Source organism: Aotus nancymaae, unplaced genomic scaffold (genome assembly GCF_030222135.1).
Source record: "Aotus nancymaae isolate 86718 unplaced genomic scaffold, 86718_ANA_hifiasm-v0.15.2.pri h1tg000010l, whole genome shotgun sequence".
In the NCBI taxonomy this organism is placed as follows: domain Eukaryota; kingdom Metazoa; phylum Chordata; class Mammalia; order Primates; family Aotidae; genus Aotus; species Aotus nancymaae.
The window spans coordinates 76205913-76226521 of record NW_026988421.1 but is presented as its reverse complement, the minus strand read 5'-3'; the positions used below and the strand labels follow the sequence as shown (position 1 = coordinate 76226521).

The 20609-nt window shown below is 36.3% G+C and overlaps 1 protein-coding gene across 7 annotated transcripts in view; it reads right to left on the bottom strand.

Moving 5' to 3' along the window:
- Positions 1-20609, bottom strand: part of CCSER2 (coiled-coil serine rich protein 2) — a 211706-nt gene that overhangs the window by 43044 nt on the left and 148053 nt on the right. For all 7 annotated transcript variants that reach the window (XM_021672267.2, XM_012438996.3, XM_012438997.2 and 4 more), the window contains 2 exons: positions 13143-13226; positions 7291-7377 (listed from right to left, as the gene is read on the bottom strand). In XM_021672267.2, the coding sequence (XP_021527942.2) occupies positions 7291-7377; positions 13143-13226 (171 nt within the window). The remainder of the gene's footprint in view (positions 1-7290; positions 7378-13142; positions 13227-20609) is intronic.

The window sequence follows — 20609 nt, the reverse complement described above, 5'->3', positions numbered from 1 at the left end:
TATTTCTGAGGCCTCTGTTATGTTCCATTGGTCTATATCTCTGTTTTGGTACCAGTACCATGTTGTTTTGATTACTGTAAAGCTGTAGTATAGTTTGAAGTAGTGTGATGCCTCCATCTCTCTTTTTTTTTTTTTTTGCTTAGGACTGTTTTGGCTACACAGACAGTTTTTTGGTTCCATATGGAATTTAAGGTGGTTTTTTTTTCCAATTCTGTGAAGAATGTCAATGGTAGCTTGATTGGGATAAGACTGAATCTATAAATTATTTGGGGCAGTATGGCCATTTTCAAGATATTCATTCTTCCCAACCATAAGCATGGAATGTTTTTCATCTGTTTGTTTCCTCTCTTATTTCCTTGAGCAGTGGTTTGTAGTTCTCCCTGAAGAGGTTTTTCACATCCCTTATTAGCTGTATTCCTAGGTATTTTATTCTCTTTGTAGCAAGTGTGAATGGGAGTTCACTCATGATTTGGCTCCCTGTTTGTCTGTTATTGGTGTATATTAAAATGTTTGTGATTTTTGCACACTGATTTTGTATCCTGAGACTTTGCTATGTTGCTTATCAGCTTAAGGAGATTTTGGGCTGAGAAGATGTGGTTTTCTAAATATACAATCATGGCATCTGCAAATACAGACAATTTGACCATCTCTTTTCCTAACTGAATACCCTTTATTTCTTTTTCTTGTCTGATGGCCCTGGCCAGAACTTCCAATACTATGTTGAATAGGAGTGGTGACAGAGGGCATCCTTGTCTTGTGCCAGTTTTCAAAGGGAATGCTTCCAGTTTTTGGCCATTCAGTATGATATTGGCTGTGGGTTTGTCATAAACAGCTTTTATTATTTTGAGATACGTTCCATCGATACTTGGTTTATTGAGAGTTTTTAGCATAAAGGGCAGCTGAATTTTGTCAAAGGCCTTATCTGCATCTATTGAGATAATCTCGTCGTTTTTGTCTTTGGTTCTGTTTATGTGATGGATTACATTTATAGATTTGTGTATGCTGAACCAGCTTTGCATCCCAGGGATGAAGCCAACTTGATCGTGATTGATAAGCTTTTTGATGTGCTGTTGGATTCAGTTTACCAGTATTTTATTGATGATTTTCCCATCAATGTTCATCACATATACTGACCTGAAATTGTCTTTTTTTGTTGTGTTTCTGCCAGGTTTTGGTATCAGGATGATGTTGGTCACACAAAATGAGTTAGGAAGTATTCCCTCTTTATGTATTGTTTGGAATAGTTTCACAAGGAATGGTACCAGCTCCTCTTTGCACCTCTGGTAGAATCTGGCTGAGAACCTGTCTGGTCCTGGAGTTTTTCTGGTTGGTAGGCTATTACTTGCTGCCACAATTTCAGACCTGGTTATTGGTCTGTTCAGGAGTTCAACTTCTTCCTGGTTTAGTTATGGGAATGTGTAAGTGTCCAGGAATTTATCCAGTTCTTTTAGATTTACTGGTTTATTTGCATGGAGGTGTTTATAGTATTCTCTGATGGTAGTTTGTATTTCTGTGGGATTGGTGGTGATATCCTCTTTATCATTTTTTATTGCATCTGTTTGATTCTTCTCTCTTTTCATCTTTATTACTCTGGCTATCAGTCTATATATTTTGTTGATCTTTTCAAAAATCCAGCTCCTGGATTCACTGTTTTTTGACAGGGTTTTTTGTGTCTCTATCTCCTTCAGTTCTGCTCTGATCTTAGTTATTTATTGTCTTCCACTAGCTTTTGAATTTTTTTGATCTTGCTCCTATAGCTCTTTTCACTTTTGATGATAGGGTGGTGATTTTAGATCTTTCCTCACTTCTCATGTGGGCATTTAGTGCTATAAATTTCCTTATAGACACTGCTTTAAAGGTGTCCCAGAGATTCTGGTATGTTGTTTGTTCTCATTGGTTTCAAAGAACATCTTTATTTCTGCCTTCATTTCATTATTTATCCAGTAGTTACTCAGGAGCAGGTTGTTTAGTTTCCACATAGTTGTGCGGTTTTGAGTGAGTTTCTTAATCCTGAGTTCTAATCTGATTGCACTGTGGTCTGATAGACTGTGTTATGATGTCCACTCTTTTGCATTTGCTGATGAATGTTACTTACAATTATGTGATCAATTTTAGAATAAGTGTGATGTTTGCTGAGAAGAATGTATATTCTGTGGATTTGGGGTGGAGAGTTCTGTAGATGTCTATTAGGTCCGCTCAGTCCAGATATGAGTTCAGGTCCTAAATATCCTTGTTCATTTTCTGTCTCATTGATCTAATACTGACAGTGGGGTGTTAAAGTCTCCCACTATTATTGTGTGGGAGTCGAAGTCTCTTTGTAGGTCATTCAGAACTTGCTTTATGTATCTGTGTGCTCCTGTATTGGATATGCATACATATTTAGGATAGTCAGCTCTTCTTGTTTCATTGATCCCTGTACCATTATGTAATGCCCTTCTTTGTCTCTTTTGATCTTTGTTGAATTTACATCTGTTTATGATTGCAACTTCTGCTTTTTTTTTTTTTCCTCTCCATCTGCTTGGTAAATCTTCCTCCATCCCTTTATTTTGAGCCTATGTGTGTCTCTGCATGTGAGATGGGTCTCCTCGATACAGCACACTGATGGGTCTTGATTCTTTAACCAATTTGCCAGTCTGTGTCTTTTGATTGGGGCATTTAGCCCATTTACATTTAAGGTTAATATTGTTATGTGTGAATGTGATCTACCATTTTGATGCTAGCTGGTTGTTTTGCCTGTTAGTTGATGCAGTTTCTTCATAGTGTCAGTGGTCTTTACAATTTGGTATGTTTTTGCAGTGGCTGGTACTGGTTGTTCTTTTCCATGTTTAGTGCTTCCTTCAGGAGCTCTTATAAGGCAGGCCTGGTGGTGACGAAATCTCTCAGCATTTGATTGCCTGTAAATGATTTTATTTCTCCTTTGCTTACGAAGCTTAGTTTGACTGGATATGAAATTCTGGGTTAAAAATTCTTTTAAGGTTGTTGAATACTGGCCCCCACTACCTTCTGGCTTGTAGGGTTTCTTCAAGAGATCCTGTGTGTGTCTGATGGGCTTCCCTTTGTGGGTAATCCAAGCTTTCTCTCTGGCTGCCCTTAGCATTTTCTCCTTCATTTCAACCCTGGTGAATCCAATGATTATGTGTCTCAGGGTTGCTCTTCTTGAGGAATACCTTTGTGGTGTTCTCTGCATTTCCTGAATTTGAATGTTGGCCTGCCTTGTTAGGATGGAGAAGTTCTGAAGTGTTTTCCAACTTGGCTTCATTCTCTCTGTTACATTCAGGTACACCTATCAAACATAGATTAGGTCTTTTCACATAATCCCATACTTCTTGGAGGCTTTGTTCTTTTCACTCTTTTTTCTCTAATCTTGCCTTCTCACTTTATTTCATTGAGTTGATATTCAATTTCTGTTATCTTTTCTTCTGCTAGATTGATTCAGCTATTGAAACCTGTGTATGCTTCACGAAGTTCTTGTGCTGTGTTTTTCAGCTCCGTCAAATCGTTTATGTTCTTCTCTACACTGGTTATTCTAGTTTGTATTTCATCTAACCTTTTCTTAAGGTTCTTAACTTCCTTGCATCAAGGTAGAACATGCTCCTTTAGCTCGGAGAAGTTTGTTATTACCCACCTTCTGAAGCCTGCTTCTATCAATTCGTCAAACTCATTCTCCATTCAGTTTTCTTCCCTTGCTGGTGAGTTGTGATCCCCTGGAGGAGAAGAGGTGTTCTGATTTTTGGAGTTTTCAGCATTTTTGCACTAGTTTCTTCCCATCTTTGTGGATTTACCTACCTTCGGTCTTTGAAGTTGGTGACCTTTGGATGGGGTCTCTGAGCAGACGTCCTTTCTGTTGATGTTGAAACTATTTCTGTTTGTTAGTTTTCCTGCTAATAGTCAGGCCCCTCTGCTGCAGGTCTGCTGGAGTTTGCCGAAGGTCCACTTCAGACGCTGCTTCCCTGGGAATCACCAGTGGGGGCTGCAGAATAGCAAAGTTTGCTGCCTGTTCCTTCCTCTGCCTGTTCCTTGTCCCAGAAGGGTACCTGCCAGATGCCTGCCAGAGCTCTCCTGCATGAGGTGTCTGTCAGTCCCTGCTGGGAGGTGTCTCTCAGTCAGGATACATGAGGGTCAGGGAGCCACTTGAGGAGGCAGTCTGTCCCTTATCAGAGCCTGAGCGCTGTGCTGGGAGATCTGTTGCTCCCTTCAGAGCTGCTGGGCAGGGACATTTAAGTCTGCTGAAGCTGTACCCACAACCACTCCTTTTCCCAGGTGCTCTGTCCCAGGAAGGTGGGGGCTTTATTTATAAGTCCCTGACATGCTGCTGCCATTTTTCAGAGATGCCTGCCCAGCGAGGAGAAAACCTAGTGACACAGTCTGCCTGCAGTGGCCTTGTTGAGTTGCAGTGGGCTCCACCCAGCCACTGTGTAAACTTTCCTGCAACTTTGTTTTACACAGGTGTGGCTAAAACCACCTACCTGAGCCTCAGATATGGCAGATGCCCCTCCCCCCATGGAGCTGAACATCCCAGGTCAAGTTCAGACTGCTGTGCTGGCTACGAGAATTTCAGCCAGCGGATCTTAGCTTGCTAGTCTTCATGAGGTGGGATCCACGGAACCAAATCACTTGGCTCCCTGGCTTCACCCTCCTTTTTCAGGGGAATAAGCGGTTCTGTCTTGCTGGTGTTCCCGGTGCCACTGGGGTATAAAAAGAAAAAAAACTGCTCCAGCTAGCTCCGTGTCTTCCCAAATGACTGCCCAGTTTTGGGTTGGAAACCTGGATCATTGGTTTTATAGGCACCAGAGGGAATCTCCTGGTCTGTGGTTTGTGAAGACCATGGGAAAATTGCAGTATATGAGCCAGATTGCCAGAGTGCTGGGAAAAGTCCCTAATGGCTTCCCTTGACTAGGAGAGGGAGTTCTCCAGCCCCTTGTGCTTCCCAGGTGAGATGATGTCCCACCCTGCTTTAGCTTGTCCTCTTTGGGCTACACGCACTGTCTAACCAGTCCCAGTGAGATGAACCAGTTACCTTAGTTGGAAATGCAGAGATTACTGGCGTTCTGCATCACTCCCGCTGAGAACTGTGCACTGGTGATGTTCCTATTTGGTTATCTTGCCAGAAATCCCAAATCCTTGTCTTAAATTTAGTTTTCTAATTTTAATATGTCATTCCTGGTATTTTTGATGAGAATAATTTTATTCTGTCTCCCTTAATCTTTTATTTTATTTTGTTTTTTGAGACAGAGTCTCACTCTGTCGCCCAGGCTGAAGTGCAGTGGCATGATCTTGGCTCACTGCAACCTCCACCTCTTGGGTTTAAGCTTCAGCTTCTCAAGTAGCTGGGGACTACAGGCACACACCACCACACTCAGCTAATATTTTTGTATTTTTAGTAAAAATGGGGTTTCATGATGTTGGCCAGACTGGTCTCAAACTCCTGACCTTCAAGCAATCCACCCATCTAGGCCTCCCAAAGTGCTGGTATTACAGGCATGAACTACCACACCCAGCCTCCCCCAACCTTTTGTGTTCAGCCTTATTGTGCCATTTTCCTTTAGCTAATTTTTTTTATACAAAGGAAGTTACTGCATTTTGCTTTAGATCCTCAAGAAAAGTCTCTCCAAGACATAAGACCATTTGCAATTACTATTATATTTGTTATATTTGGTTTAATTTCTATTACTTTAGTTTTGCTGTTTTTAAGTTTTCCTTATTTTTCTACTTTGTCTTTTCTTTAACTTTTATCTTTTGCAAAATACATTATTCCAACCTACTAATAGTTACTTTAAAGCACTTAATAAACATTATAATTTATGTAAGTATATTTTTAAAAATTAAGAATAATGTAGAATATTCATTTGTAGAAGATAAAAATTTCAGTACTTCTAACTTCCTTCAGCATATTCCTTATCATCTTCCTCAAACTTATTTAATCTGAATATTTTCCAAAATAGCAATTTAAAATTTTAAAATTGAAAATAATCTTTAATTTCAGAAAAATTAAAGATTTAAAAATGCAAACAAATCTTAAAATTAGAATGATAGTAATTTACACTAGGTAAAATGGGCAGTAAGTTTTCTCCAACTAGTGACTCAGAAGTTATACCACTGTTTCCATGTCACCTCATTCATTTTAATCTTTATCTCCTTATTCTCGAGTTATTTTTCAATTAACCTCTCAAATATCTGAAATGCATTAACTGGGTAGCATATATGTCAAGACATTAAAGATCAGAATTTATCTTTGAATATAAACAAACACTTGTGTAGATATAAAATATGAAGTTTATAACCTATTGTCTGAATTGTACAAGACATAATATCCTGTGCTATATAATATATTTTTGTAAAAATCGAAGCTTATAAAATTTCCTTTGTCTTTTTTCTTCTCCCTCAAAGTTGGTTGGGTTCTTGTCTTTTGCTCTAAACACAAACGCTAGGTCTTATTATTTTCCTTTTTAATGTTGTATGTGACAGGACCTCAATTTACAATATCATGCTATTTTTATTCAGATTCATAAATTTTCTTTGTACCCTTAATCATAATATCTGGTCTGCTCTATTTATTCATGAGATGGATCTCTGTGAGCTGACCCCAGTGGCTCAAAGCTCAGTATATTATACCCTTTATATTTTCAGTGAGATTAATATTTCACACAGCCAAATTGCTCTGTTAGACCAAAATATGCTTTTAACTCACAACAAAGATTTCCTTTTGACTGTTGTGATTTTTAGGCCATTATTTTCTTTTTATCATGGCCTTTTATATACAAACTAAATTATAATTAAATTCAAGACACCATACAATTGTTTTCATATGATACTAATATTTGAAATTGCACAATTATTAGATTATAAAAATTTAAACAGGACTCTGGGGAATCATTCAGTATCATCCATAGGAAATAAACATTTTTCTTGGAATACCCTTCAATCTGATAGTTATGCAGCTACCTAAATCTGAATACCTAGTCTAATTCTGCTCACACTGAGAGAAAATGTCCTGTTCTCAACTCACTAGTATTTGTTTTTCTAAATATATCTGAAGAAAATATATTTACCCTTCTATCAACAAAATGAATATAAATTGGTGAATTTTAAATCCCCAAAACTGAGAGCACTGAATCAATGAAAAATTTTCCAAACCAAATACTTAATATTTATATAAAAATTAAATCATATACTTTTATTACAGTGTATATATAATCTAAAAATAATATAAAAGTACAACTTTGAGAGCCAAAAAAAAAAGCTAAACTCTAATTCTGGCTCCTACTTTACACATTATACTACAATACTTACAAGCTGAAGTTCTAATAGTTGGATCCTTTCATCTTTTTTCTTTATTTCCTCTTTAAGTTGTTTTATTTCATTTAATAAATCTTCATTCTGAAATATTAAAAATTTTTTAGATGAGTTATTTAAGATACCATAGTGAGAGGCATGAAATCAATAATAAGACCCAGTAATGAATGATTTGGTCATTAAGCGGGGAAATCCTTTACTAAAAAAAAAAAAATCTAAGATTTCATCCAGTAATGAAGCCTGACACATTGACAATAAGAAATAGTAGCAGCAACAGTTAGCATTCATTGAGCACTTACTAGATGTCAGAAACTAAACACTTTCAGGTATTTAAGCATTTGATTCTACCCACAATCCTGAGGGTAGGCACTGTTATCCCTTTTTTACATATTAGAAAACTGGGACATAGGCCAGAGAGTAAAAAAAAATCCACATACAAAAGAGCAACTTCAGCTGCCTGTGAAAGAAGACAAAGGGCACAAGAAGCAGAGGGAAAAGAATTTAAGGCGCAGAGGCATTTCATGGCTGGTTTAGAAATCAGCAAAAAGATAAATGTGCCTGAAAGGTAACAACGAAGATTCTTTGTCCATGAGCCACTTTTTGAGGAATACCTCCTGAATCAATGAGAGAACATCTTGTCAACTGGATCTATAAGAAATACCTAATACAATTAAATGGAAACCTACTGTCAAGCAGGAATCCAGTTACATTTCCAAACTGTTAATTATTCCCCTATAGTCAGTTCATGTTGTTTGTGTATCATTATTCAGTTATCCAAAAGAGAAAATAGTATAAGCAAGGAAATTCAAATATATATGTGAATAATGTATCTTTCCAGAGAGAAAAACAAATAAGCAAATAACTAGAATGTGTTGGAACTAAGCAAAGAACCTCATCTTCTTTAGATACATTGAGAACAAAAACATATATTCTCTTTAACAAAGAGATCAGAAATAGACATTTTACAAAGGCTTGAACATATCACATAAGCATCTCAAACAACGTGGAAGAGTTTTAAAATATGTATACTATAATTGAAAAAGACTTTATTACATACAAACAAATGATCTCCAGTTGCATTTTAAGTTTACAAATTATAAAAATTCACAAATCAAAATGAAAAAAGATGGACTGCAAATCACGAAAGATACATTTATAAGGATACATTTATAAGAACATATTTCTAAGTTGTGTAGCAAATACAGCTATTCAAAAGAAATGATATATATTTAATTATATAACATTTTAAGGCATCTAAACAATTACCATTAGTTAAAAGCTATTGAAAATCCATGCAAATATGACAGAAGACTTATATCTCAAGTATTTTAAAGAGCCTGTCCAAACATTTAAAATCATTTTTAAGGCCTCAACAGACAAGTAGCCAGTTCTCACAAATATACATATAACTGGTAAAATGTTGTATTTAACTTGTTGAAGAAAGTATTGTTTTACAAATACTAAATTAGTGGTGAAATACCCAATGTGATTAACCAGATTGCAGGAAAAAACAGCACATCATCAGACATAGCAGTTAACCTTTCTGGACAAACATACAGCTGTATGTTTAACAGCCATCAAAATACCTGCGCACTGATTCAGTTATCCTACTTCTAGGAATCTATGTGAAAGAAATGATCTTAAATAAGAGAAAACCTACAACAAGGTGTTATCTGAAAGTCAACAAGTATACAACTGTCCTATAAGAGGACAACTGAAATAAAATGTAGCAACTTGATGGAACACTACCTAGCCATGATTCATGCAGTCATCAGTAGGTTCTGCAGTGTAACACAGGAAACTGACCAGAAAATGAAATCAACAATGTGCTAAGAACATTAATAGCCAGCATGTATACAGCACTTGCTATATGGCAGGCACTGCTCTAAGGACTTTTTTCCCCACCAAAACCATTTCATTGTTTTAATTTTATTTTCAATTGACAGATAACACCGTACATATTCATGGTTTATATAGTGATGTTTTGATACATATAATGTATAGTGATCAGATAAGGGCAATTAGCATATCCATCATCTCAAACATCTATCATCTCTTTGCATTGGGAACACTGATTTTATACATAAAGATAGGCAAAGAAGTGACATCACACATCAGGAATGAGTGACTACAGTGGAGTTCCAAAGGATGAGCACAATATTCAAAAGACAGAGGAGTGTGGTAGGCTTAGAATTTTAGTTAAAGGATTCTAAGTGTCATACAATAATACAAAGGTAAAGGCAAGCATAGCACGTCTGGAGAATTATAAGCAGTGACCCTGTTGCACAAAGGCTCTAGTGAATGGTGAGGAGCAATTTGGCTAGTAAACTAGGCAAGGGCCAGATCACAAAGAGCAATGACTACCACACATGGCCTTAGCTAGGGAGTGACAGATTTGTATATGAGATGGGTTTGACAGATGTTTAGAGGACAAATTTTAACAACAGCAACAAAACTAAGCTAGGCACTTATAAAGTATTGTAATAATCCAGGTAAGAGTAGGAGCCTGACCCAAAAGTGATAAAATAGATGAAAAAAAAAGAGAAATCAAAATTTGGAGACTTTTTGGCAATTCACTGCATGTGAGAAGGGAACAGAGGAGCATTCAAGGGTGACACTGTATTTCTAGCTTGAGTGACATGGTAAGCTGTACCAATAAAAGAAACGGTGAATAAAGGAGAAAAATAAATAAGAGGAATATGTGTATGAGTTTTAAATATATTGTTAGATGGGTGATGGCAGGGCAGGGGGGTGCATGGTGGAGCCAGAAGAGACCTTGAGGCTTCTTCAGTTCAGTATGTCAGAGCACTGTATGTTGGGGTATCGGTTTCTGAGCTCAACAATCATCAAATTTTTCATTAAATAAAGTGTTTAAGACATCACACACAAAAATACACACACATACACACACACACACACACGGGGGTTGAGAAAGAGAGAGTATGTGTTAGAAGTACTTATGGGTGGAACATACAGTAGAAATATGTCCAGTGGGCAACTGGATTACCAAGCATGAAAGAGAGGTTCAAAGAGTACTGGACTAAAGATATAAATCTAACATTTAAAGAAGAGAAGAAACCTACAGAAAAAAATGGTGAAAGGTATGAGGGATTCCAGAGAGAAGTGACAGAAAAGGCACAGGAGAAAGCATTTTTTTTTTTGAAATGGAGTCTTGCTCTGTTGCCCAGGCTGGAGTACAGTGGTGCAATCTTGGCTTACTGCAACCTCCCCCTCCCTGGTTCAAGTGATTCTCCTGCCTCACAGCCTCCTGAGTAGCTGGGACTACAGGCATGTGCCACCATGCCTGGCTAACTTTTGTATTTTTAGTAGAGGCGAGGTTTCACTGTGTTAGCCAGGATGGTCTCGATCTCCTGACCTCATGATCCGCCTGCCTCAGCCTCCCAAAGGGCTGGGATTACAGGCGTAAGCCACCATAACCCGCCGGGAGAAAGCTTTTAAAACAAAGGTCATGTCAAACATCTATAGCAGGGGGGACTGAAACAGTAGCTATTTTCATTGTTCCAAGTTTTCACACTAACTGGAAAGGAGTTTAAAGGGAGTCAAGGAAAAATTTATTTGATTTACTGAAATTAAGTGATATACAAATTTACAAACGAATAATGACAAGTAGAGGAAGCACACTCAAGACAGATGAGAGAGGAGGAAGAGGTGCAGTTAGGCCCTCAAGCAGCAGTAGCAGACAAGAGTTAAGAACACAGAAAAAGAACTATCTTCCACAGCACAGTGGACACTTTTCCCCTATAACTGAAACAAAGAAGGCAGGAAGCAGAAGATATTTAATGGATGACCATAAGGCTACCTGCAGAGGTTGAGAAGCATAGCTGAGCAGGAAGCTTGAGAGGGCTGTTTGGAATTGCTCATTAAAGGAATGGGAGAGGGAGCTGTCCAGAGATAAATGAAAGGATAGGGCATGGTAGGTCCAATGGAGACTTTAGATACAAAAATTTAATGGCACAAGACACAGTATTTGTGACATCTGAAACTGCACTGCTAAAGCATTTTGGATGAAAGGTGACATAGTTGGGGATTTGCTGATTAAAATGAAAGAGAGACCAGAATACTGAAGAAAAGAGACAGTATGACCTATTGCATCTCAGCTTAAATAAGAAAGAAAGACTAGGAATAATCTTCCTGGAAGGAAATGGAGCAGTGACAAGAAATAAATATTATGTCACAATATGTCTATCATATAATATTAAGTATTTAGATGAACTAGAAAGAAATACTGAAAAAAAGTAAAGATACCAGTTGTGTAACAATGTTGAAATTAATTTTTTTTCTTTAAAAAATAATTCTTTGGCCAGGCATGGTGGCTCATGCCTATAATCCCAGCATTTTGGGAGGCCCAGGTGGGTGGATTACCTGAGGACAGAAGTTAGAGACCAGCCTGGACCAACATGATGAAACCCCATCTCTACCAAAAATACAAAAAATTATCTGGGCAAGGTGGCAGACACCTGCAATCCCAGCTACTTGGGAGGCTGAGGCATGAGAATCACTTGAACCTGGGAGGCAGAGGTTGCAGTAAGTTGAGATCACACCACTGCACTCCAGCCTGAGTGACAGAGTAAGACTCCAGCTTAAAAAAAAAAAAAAAAAAAAAATTTTCACAAAAAGAAATTCAGGAAAAAGGTCAACTTTGCTTTTAAAATGTCACTTTTTTTTTTAAACCAGGAGGTCATTAGAGATCACCTAAGTCAATGGTTCTCAACTGAGTGTTGCGAAAGAGACGGCCTGCTGTGAATTGCTGATTTAGAGTATTATACTGAGAGCAGAATGACAGCTCAGGGTTGGGAAATAATTTGGGAAAAGACAGGCAGTCAACAAGTTGAAAAGCCAAGATGAGAGAATAAGATTTACTACTGTACTATACTCTTTTGATTTTGATTTCTTCATATACAATCTTGTTCCCAATAAATCACTCTGCATCCTATGAGAAAATAATGCTTTTCTGATCCACTAATTCCAGGCCTGGCCATGTGAATTGTTTTGAAAGTGATATGTGCCACATCCAAGCAAAATTCACATGTGATCCTATCAAAGTTCTTTTCCCACTGGTACAATAATAACATATCCCACAATAGGGGCTGATCCTTTAGTATGGATCGCAGAAGGAAGAAGACACATGAAGCAGAGTCCCAGCTGATTTGCAGCCAATATGTAAGTGAGACATAAATTTCATTATTATAAGCCACCGTTGCTTTGAGGTTGCTACTGCTGATGACTAGCAAACACTAATTAGTGTACCCTTAAAATAGGACAGAAAAGCTAACAATAACTGACTCGGAAATATTAAATAAATCAATATCTGTGTGTGCTTAAGAAATAAATATGTGCTTAAACAGTTGCAAAATAAAAGAGCTTTCTTCAACTAAAACTAGGCATAATGATAATGAGAATGATAAAAAAAACTTTCACAAAAATACGTCTGTATTCTATAACAATATTTTTAAACATGAAAAAAGGTAACAATCTCGTTTTCATTATATTTCTTCAATTTTGGGATTTACATATGAGAAGTATCTATAACCATTTGAACTTTTATTGGTACTCATATTTTTAAAACTAAATTATTTATAATTATAAGCGACATATTTTCTTTTTACATCCTATAACAGTAGTAATACAGGGAGAAATCATTATCCAACTGATAAATTCAAATGAAAGCACCACAGCAATATCATTTCAACTTAATAAAGTAGCAAAAGAACAAACCTGATGCTCTAGGTATTAACACATTTATTATTAAATGTCTTCATTGTCACTGTATCATTATCTTAGTATTAAAAAAGAATTCTGAAAAATCCAGCATGACTACATAGTCATACCTTATATACTTCATCACCATCTTCTGGTTCCGGACTGGATGGCAATGATAGTTGAATATCATGCAATGAACCACTTCCATCATGCTGTCAGAAAGAAGAGAAGCAAAACACTAGATTAATACAATAATTATGGACATTCAGTTCAACCTGCATTTACCAAGACCTAATGCTAGCATGCTGAAGAACAAACAGGAGATAAAATTTTAGAAATCTTCTTTTCACCTATATGCACTGGTAGAAGGAAATGTGGAAGAAGAAAAAAGGGAGCTATGACAAGAATAATCTGTGGAAATAAATAACAGATACTATATAAGTGGTTGATGTTGGAAGGAAGCCTTGATGTGTATGTGATGGAGTATATGTTGTTTGCTGAGAGGCGATGGCAAGGAACACCGAGCCTTCGCCAGGCAGGAAACTGCTAGAATAAGAAAGCAGTATATGCACTAATTAAACTAGCTCTCAAGACACAGGATATCTGACTTTGTCCCCATTGCTGACTCGCAAAGAGTGTTTTTTTAGCTTATTTCTATCTTAGTAGTGAATAGGTACTATCTGCCTATTTAGTCTATCTTTATTTTATGAAGAAACACTGAACATCTGCTTATTAAAAATAGTCCCTTGTTCACAAAGAATAAATACATGGGTCAGAGTCTGCTCTGGACTGTCAGCTGGGAAATGCTGCAGACCCCTGACAGTCCCACTTTGATCCCACTTTTGAACTCTATCTTTGTTTCTGTTCCTTATATCCTTCAGCGCCACCTGGGTTGGGGTCTCTATGACCAAGTTGGTCTCGGCAGGTTGAAATAGAGAACCATTAAACATGTGAGTAATTTCCTAAAGAATTTTAAGACTATTTCATCTAAGAAAAATGTAAAACAAAAATCAACTGAATCTGCTTTGGTTTAGACATGTTTTGAGTAAAAAAGAGCCATAAAAAATAATATTAAATAACTCAATAAGGCTTAGCAAAAAAATAACTGAATTAAAAATACTACTTACATTAGGATATATGTGGCATAAGTCCATTTATATGAAGTCTGATAAAAGGCAGAATTAATCTATGGTGTTAGAAATCAGAAGAATGATGGTAGCCTAAAGGCAAGGGGGGTTACTGACTAAGAAGGAATACTAGGGAACCTGGTAGGAAGCTGGAGATGTTCTATGTCCTGACTGTATGGCAGTTAAACATTCATATGAAAAGCTCAAGCTGTACATTTAAGAAGAGTACACCTTAACCACTTTACTGGATGCATATCATGCCTCAAAAAAAAAGTTGAAATAAAGATTTTTGTTCTAAAACATTATAAAGAAAATATGATGACAATATTAAATTCCACCCCTTGCTAAATTGGTTTAGTAATAAGAAACATGGCTCAATGGTTCAGAAAGACAGCCTCAAGAAAAATGAACCCATGGAGAATATAACAGGATGATGTGCTACCTTGATCAGGACTAAGCCCCTGACCAAGGCAGCACAACTGAGGTTCAATACCTTATTTGTTCAGATGGTTCCTGGCTGCCTTAATATACCCAGTGACTGAACCAGCAACCTTCAAGGAACACAGCATTGCAATCTTCCTCAGATATATCTTTTCTGGTTCTCCCAGACCATGAATAATGTCTATAATAGGTGAGGTGAGCATGTAGGTTATTTTCTTAATTTATTGTACTGTATACCTACTGACACAAAATCTCTAGGGATGGGGCCCAGAATTTCTAAATGTATATTTACATTTCCTAAATACATTGTATTTAGGAAAGTTCAACAGGTACTGCTGATTGACAGTCAAGAGTAAGTGCCAAATTTCCAGCATAAATAAATTACTTTTCTACTGGTGATGTCATACAGACATTAAGACTTTGAGCTAAGAACACAGGCAACCTTTTAATGAATAGCAATATCCTCAGAACACATTTTTAAAAATGAAGAAATGAAAGTAAAGTTAGTTTTACAGGACTCATCTCAGTAAAAAGTTCATCTCTGTTACTAACGCCTAGACATGTAAAAGCATGGCCAGTCCTACCTTCAAGTATATTTGAAAAGAGAAAGACTGTAAGACGTAAATTATTTCCAAATATCTAAACATCTTCTTGCCAACTGCAATGCAGGAACCCCAAAGAATGTGAGACAACACAAGGACATACTGCTTTGCATTAGATGCTGGTGCACTTGTGAGAAATGTACAGCAGAATAGAAAAAATAAAACAACAGCATTTAGGATAGAGGAAAAAAGAGAAGTCCAGCAAAACAAAAAATAACAGGGAGGTCACAAAATACCAGGAACTTAGTAAAGTAACTCCATAAAGCTGTCTGTGAATTCATCAGTTCATCCCTGAGCAGCAGTTGATTGGACTTCATCCTAAACAGCATAGCAAAGACTTCGAAAAATAAACTAACATCACTTCTCAGATCCCAGACTAGCGTCTTCAAGGTGTATACTCAGAACAGATCTGGAAAGCATGGCAAAAGTTTTGAAAATAGAGCTGGCATTAAAACCACTAACCAAAGACAACTAGCTGGAACTTATAGCCTAAACTCCACCAGATTGTTTGCCTGTTCAAAAATAAGATAAAATAAAGATTTAAAGAAGATCAGGTATCTCATTATAAAATGTTCAAATACTGAATACATAATCCAAAATTACTCAACAGCTAAACAAAGGAGAAAATGTCAACTCACAAAGGAAAAGACAATCAGAAAACATCAACACCAAAATGACACAGAAGTTAGAACCGGAAGAGATTTTAACACAGCTACTGTTAAAATTCTCCAAAAGTAACAGTGAACTCTTGAACTATAAAGAGAAAATCTCAGCAAAAACAAAAAAACAACAAAAGACAAAAAAAGTAGAAACAAATGGAAATTTTAGAACTGAAAAAGTCAAAAACCAAAATTTTAAAATGCACTATAGATGCGCTAAATAGTAGCATTTCAGATTACACAATAAACCTGAAGCATGATTAACAAAAATCCAATCTGAATGATGAAGAAAAAAAAACTGGTTAAAAAAAAAAAAAATTAGTTAAAAAAAATTGACAGAGCCTGGTCAGGAACCTTTGGGGACAATAACAAAAGAGCTAACATTCCTGTCACTGAAGTCACAGAAGGATAGGTATGGGCAGAAAAAATATTTCAAGAAATAATGGATAAACACACCTCAAATTTGATGAAAGACACAAACACAGATTTGAGAGGCCCAACTTAAAAGAACTAAAAATATACCAAAACATGCTCTCTGACTATAAGAGAATTTAACTAGAAATCAATAACAGAAAGATAATCTTCACATACGTGAAAAGGAACAACCTTCTAAATCATCCTTAGGTCAAAGAAGTCGTCTCAAGAAAAACAAAACATTGTGAATTGAAGGAAAATAAGAGACACCAAATAACCAAAATTTGTGGAATGCAACTAAAGCAGAGTAATAAGAAAAAATTGTGGAATGAAATACTTTTATTAAAACAAAGGTGTCAACTCAATAGCTAGAGCAAAATAAACAGAGAGCAAGAAGAAACAAGATAATGAAACTGAAAATAAAAAAAGCACACACATAAACCAATAAAACAATACTTTCTTTGAAAATCGCTAGACATCCAGCAAAACTGCCAAAATGCAAAAAAGAAAGCACAAATCAAAACGTTATCAAGAATGAAAGCAGAAATATCATTACAGACATCTCAAATGCTAAGAGTAAATAAGGCAGTAATATGAATGATTCTACACATACAAATTTGACAACTTATATGAAGCAACAAAATTCCTCAAAAGCAACAAACTCTTGAAACTCACCCAAGATGAAACAGATAGCCTGTGTAAACATATGGCTATTAATGAAAATGAATTCATGGTTTAAAGCCTTCCTCTAAAAAAAAAAAAATCTGAGACTGGATGTTTTACTGGCAAATTACTCCAAAATTTAAGAGAATAACATCAATTCTATACAACCACTTAGAGAAAAATCAAATTAAGTTAAAAAATAAAATCAGTTAATGAGGTCATTAGTTGCACTTCCTTGATACTAAAACAAAGACAGTATAAGAAGACTACAGATCAATATTTTTCATGTATAAGGATGCAAAAGTTCTTTAAAAAAAATCTCACACCTGTAATCCCAGCACTTTGGCAGGCCAAGACAGGTGGATCACTTGAAGTCAGGAGTTTGAGACCAGCCTGACCATCATGGTGAAACCCCATTTCTACTAAAAATATACACACAAAAAAACCAAAAGCCAAAAAATAAAAACAATTAACCGGGTGTAGTGGTATATGCCTGTAGTCTCAACTAATTGGGAGGCCGAGGTTACAGTGAGCCAAGATTGCACCACTGCACTCTGGCCTGGGCAACAGAGTGAGACCTCATCTCAAAAAAAAAAAAAAAAAAAAATCTAAGAATCAAAGTCAACAATATATAAAAAGGAAAATAGGTCATGAGCAACTGGGATTGATCCCAGGAATAAAGCTGGTTTAATAGTCAAAAAGCAATGTAATTCACCAAATCAAGAAATAAAAGGTCTGCACAATTATCTCAATATATACAGATAAATTTCCTGGCAAAATTCAATATCCAATCATGATTTTTAAAAACTCAGAAAACTAGGAATAAAATAACTTGCTCAACCTGATAAAGTTCATTTTAAAAAAAATCTGCCAGGCATGGTGGCTCATGCTTGCAACCCCAACACTTTGGATGACCAAAAGGGGCAGACTGCTTGAGCACAAGAGTCAGTCTGGGCAACATGGCAAAACCCTGTCTCTACCGAAAATACAAAAAATTAGCCAGGCATGGTAGCATGCACTTGTAGTCCCAGCTACTCAGGAGGCCGAGGTGGGAGAATCACCTGAGCCTGGAAAGCCAAGGCTGCAGGCAGCCATGATTCTGGCACTGCACTCCAGCCTGGGTGATGGAGGAAGATCCTGTCTCCACCCTCCTCCCCCTCAAAAAAAACAAAACAGAACAAAACACCCTACCACTAACATCATATTTATTGGTGAAAGATGGAATATTCTACCCCAAGACCAGGAACAAGGTGCCCATATTCAATATAATAGTGGAGTTTCTATCCAGTGCAATAAGGCAAGTAAAAGAAATAAAAGGCAAACAAATACGAAAGGAAAAAATAAAATAATCTCATTTAGACAGAATTTTTGGCATAGAAAGTCCCCAAAGTATCAATAATAAAACTACCAGAAATTAGAGAGGTTGATGTGGGTGGATCACATGAGGTCAGGAATTCAAGACCAGCCTGGCCAACATGGCAAAACTCCATCTCTACTAAAAATACAAAAATTAGCCAGGCATGGTGGCACGCCCCTGTAATCCCAGCTACTTGGGAGGCTGAGGCAGGAGAATCGCTTGAACCCAGGAAGGGGAGGTTGTGGTGAGCTGAGATCATGTCCAGTATGGGCAACAGGATGTACAAGGTCAATATACAAAATCAACTATTTTATGGGAAACAACTGAAAACTGAATTTTAAAAAACTACCATTTATGACAAAGCAAAATCCAAAAGACAAGGTAAAAAAATCCAAAATAACACAAGAAAAATACTTAGGTACAAATCCAACAAAACACAGACTAATTCTGTATATTAAATATATAGGTAGATTTCTTTCACATATACATATATATATGCATATGTATATATATATGTAAAAGAATATTATATATGTGTATATGTGAAAGAAATCAGAGAACTAAATAAATGGAGAGATATCCTCTGTTCATGAAGGGAAAGATTAAATATTGTTGAGATATCAATTCAACTATAGATTCAGTATTCTCCTATCAAAATCCCAACAGAATTTATTTTTTGTAGATACAGAAAAGCTGCTTCTAAAATTTACATGGAAAGGCAAAAGAACCAAAATAGTCAAACAATTTTGAAAAGAGATGGAGGAGTCATACTACTTCAAGACTTATTATAAAGCTCCAGTAATCAAGAGAAAATGATAACAGCAAAAGACAAACAGATCCACACATTTATGGTCAAAGGCATTTTTGACAAAATTACAAAGGCAAAACCCTACAGAAAGGATATTCTTTTCAACCAATGGTGCTAGGACAACTGAACATACACATGTGATAAAAATAATCTTGGTCCATAACTCACACCATACACAAAAACTCTTAAAACAGATTATAGACCTAAATTTTAAACTTAAAACTATAAAACTTCTCCAAATAAACATAAAAACTCTTTGTAATCTTTATTTGAGCAAAGATTTCTTAGACCAAAACCATGATCTATGGAAAAAATAATGGCAAAAAATTATAAATTTTGCTTCAAGAGCAAAACTTTTGCTCTTATACCTGTAATCCCCGCAGTTTGGGAGGCCCAGAGAGGTGGATCACCTGAGGTCAGGAGTTCGAGACCATCCTGGCCAACATCATGAAATCCCATCTCTACTGAAAATACAGAAATTAGCCAGGCATGGTGGCAGGTGCCTGTAATCCCAGCTGCTCTGGAGGCTGAACCAGGGAGGTGGAGGTTGCAGTGAGGCTAGATCCATGCCACTGCACTCCAGCCTGGGCGACAGAGCGAGACACTGTCTCCCCAACCAAAAATAGTAATAATAAATACACACACACACACACACACACACACACACACATACATATAATAAAAAGAGAAGACGTGGACTGGGAGAAAATATCTGCAATCATTCAAATAAAATACTGAGCATAATGCCTAACTCATAGAAAGTATTTTAAAAGTGTTGGCTAATTTTAAAACAACAGTCACAAAAATAATAATGTGAAGGGCTAGGGTTATTAACTCACAATTGTACATAGCTTCCCAAAAAGCTAGTCCCATTTAAAAAAATATCCATTTGTCTCATCACTTACATACCTAATAAAGGAGCTATATCTAAAATATATAAATAACTCTAAAAAATCAGTAAGAAAACCTACATTAGTGTTAATAGGCCAAAAAAAAAAAAAAGACATTTCACCAAAAAAGATATACAAATAGCAAACAGTCATATGAAAGTATGCTCAATATCATTAATCTTTACACAAATGAAAATTGAATCAACAATGAGATACCACTAAACACCTATTGAGTGGCTTTTAAAATATACTGATAATGCCAAGTGCCAGCAAGAATGCAGAACAATAGTTACATTCTTACATTGCTAGTGGAAACAGAAAATGTATAGTCACTAAGGAAAACAGTTTGCTAGCTTCCTCAAAAGTTTTTACACTTACCATACAACCCAGCAATCCTACTCCTAGGTATTTATCCAAGAGAAATGAAAACACATGCTCACATGAAAATCTGCAAATAAATGTTAACAGTATCTTTTTTTGTAACTGCAAAAAACTAGAAAGCAACATAAATACCCTTCAGCTGGTAAATGAATAAGCAAACTGGTAGCATAAAATAGAACACTAATTCTGCAATCTACAGAAACAAATTACTCATGCATACTGTAGGATAAATGAATTTCAAGTTGCATTATGC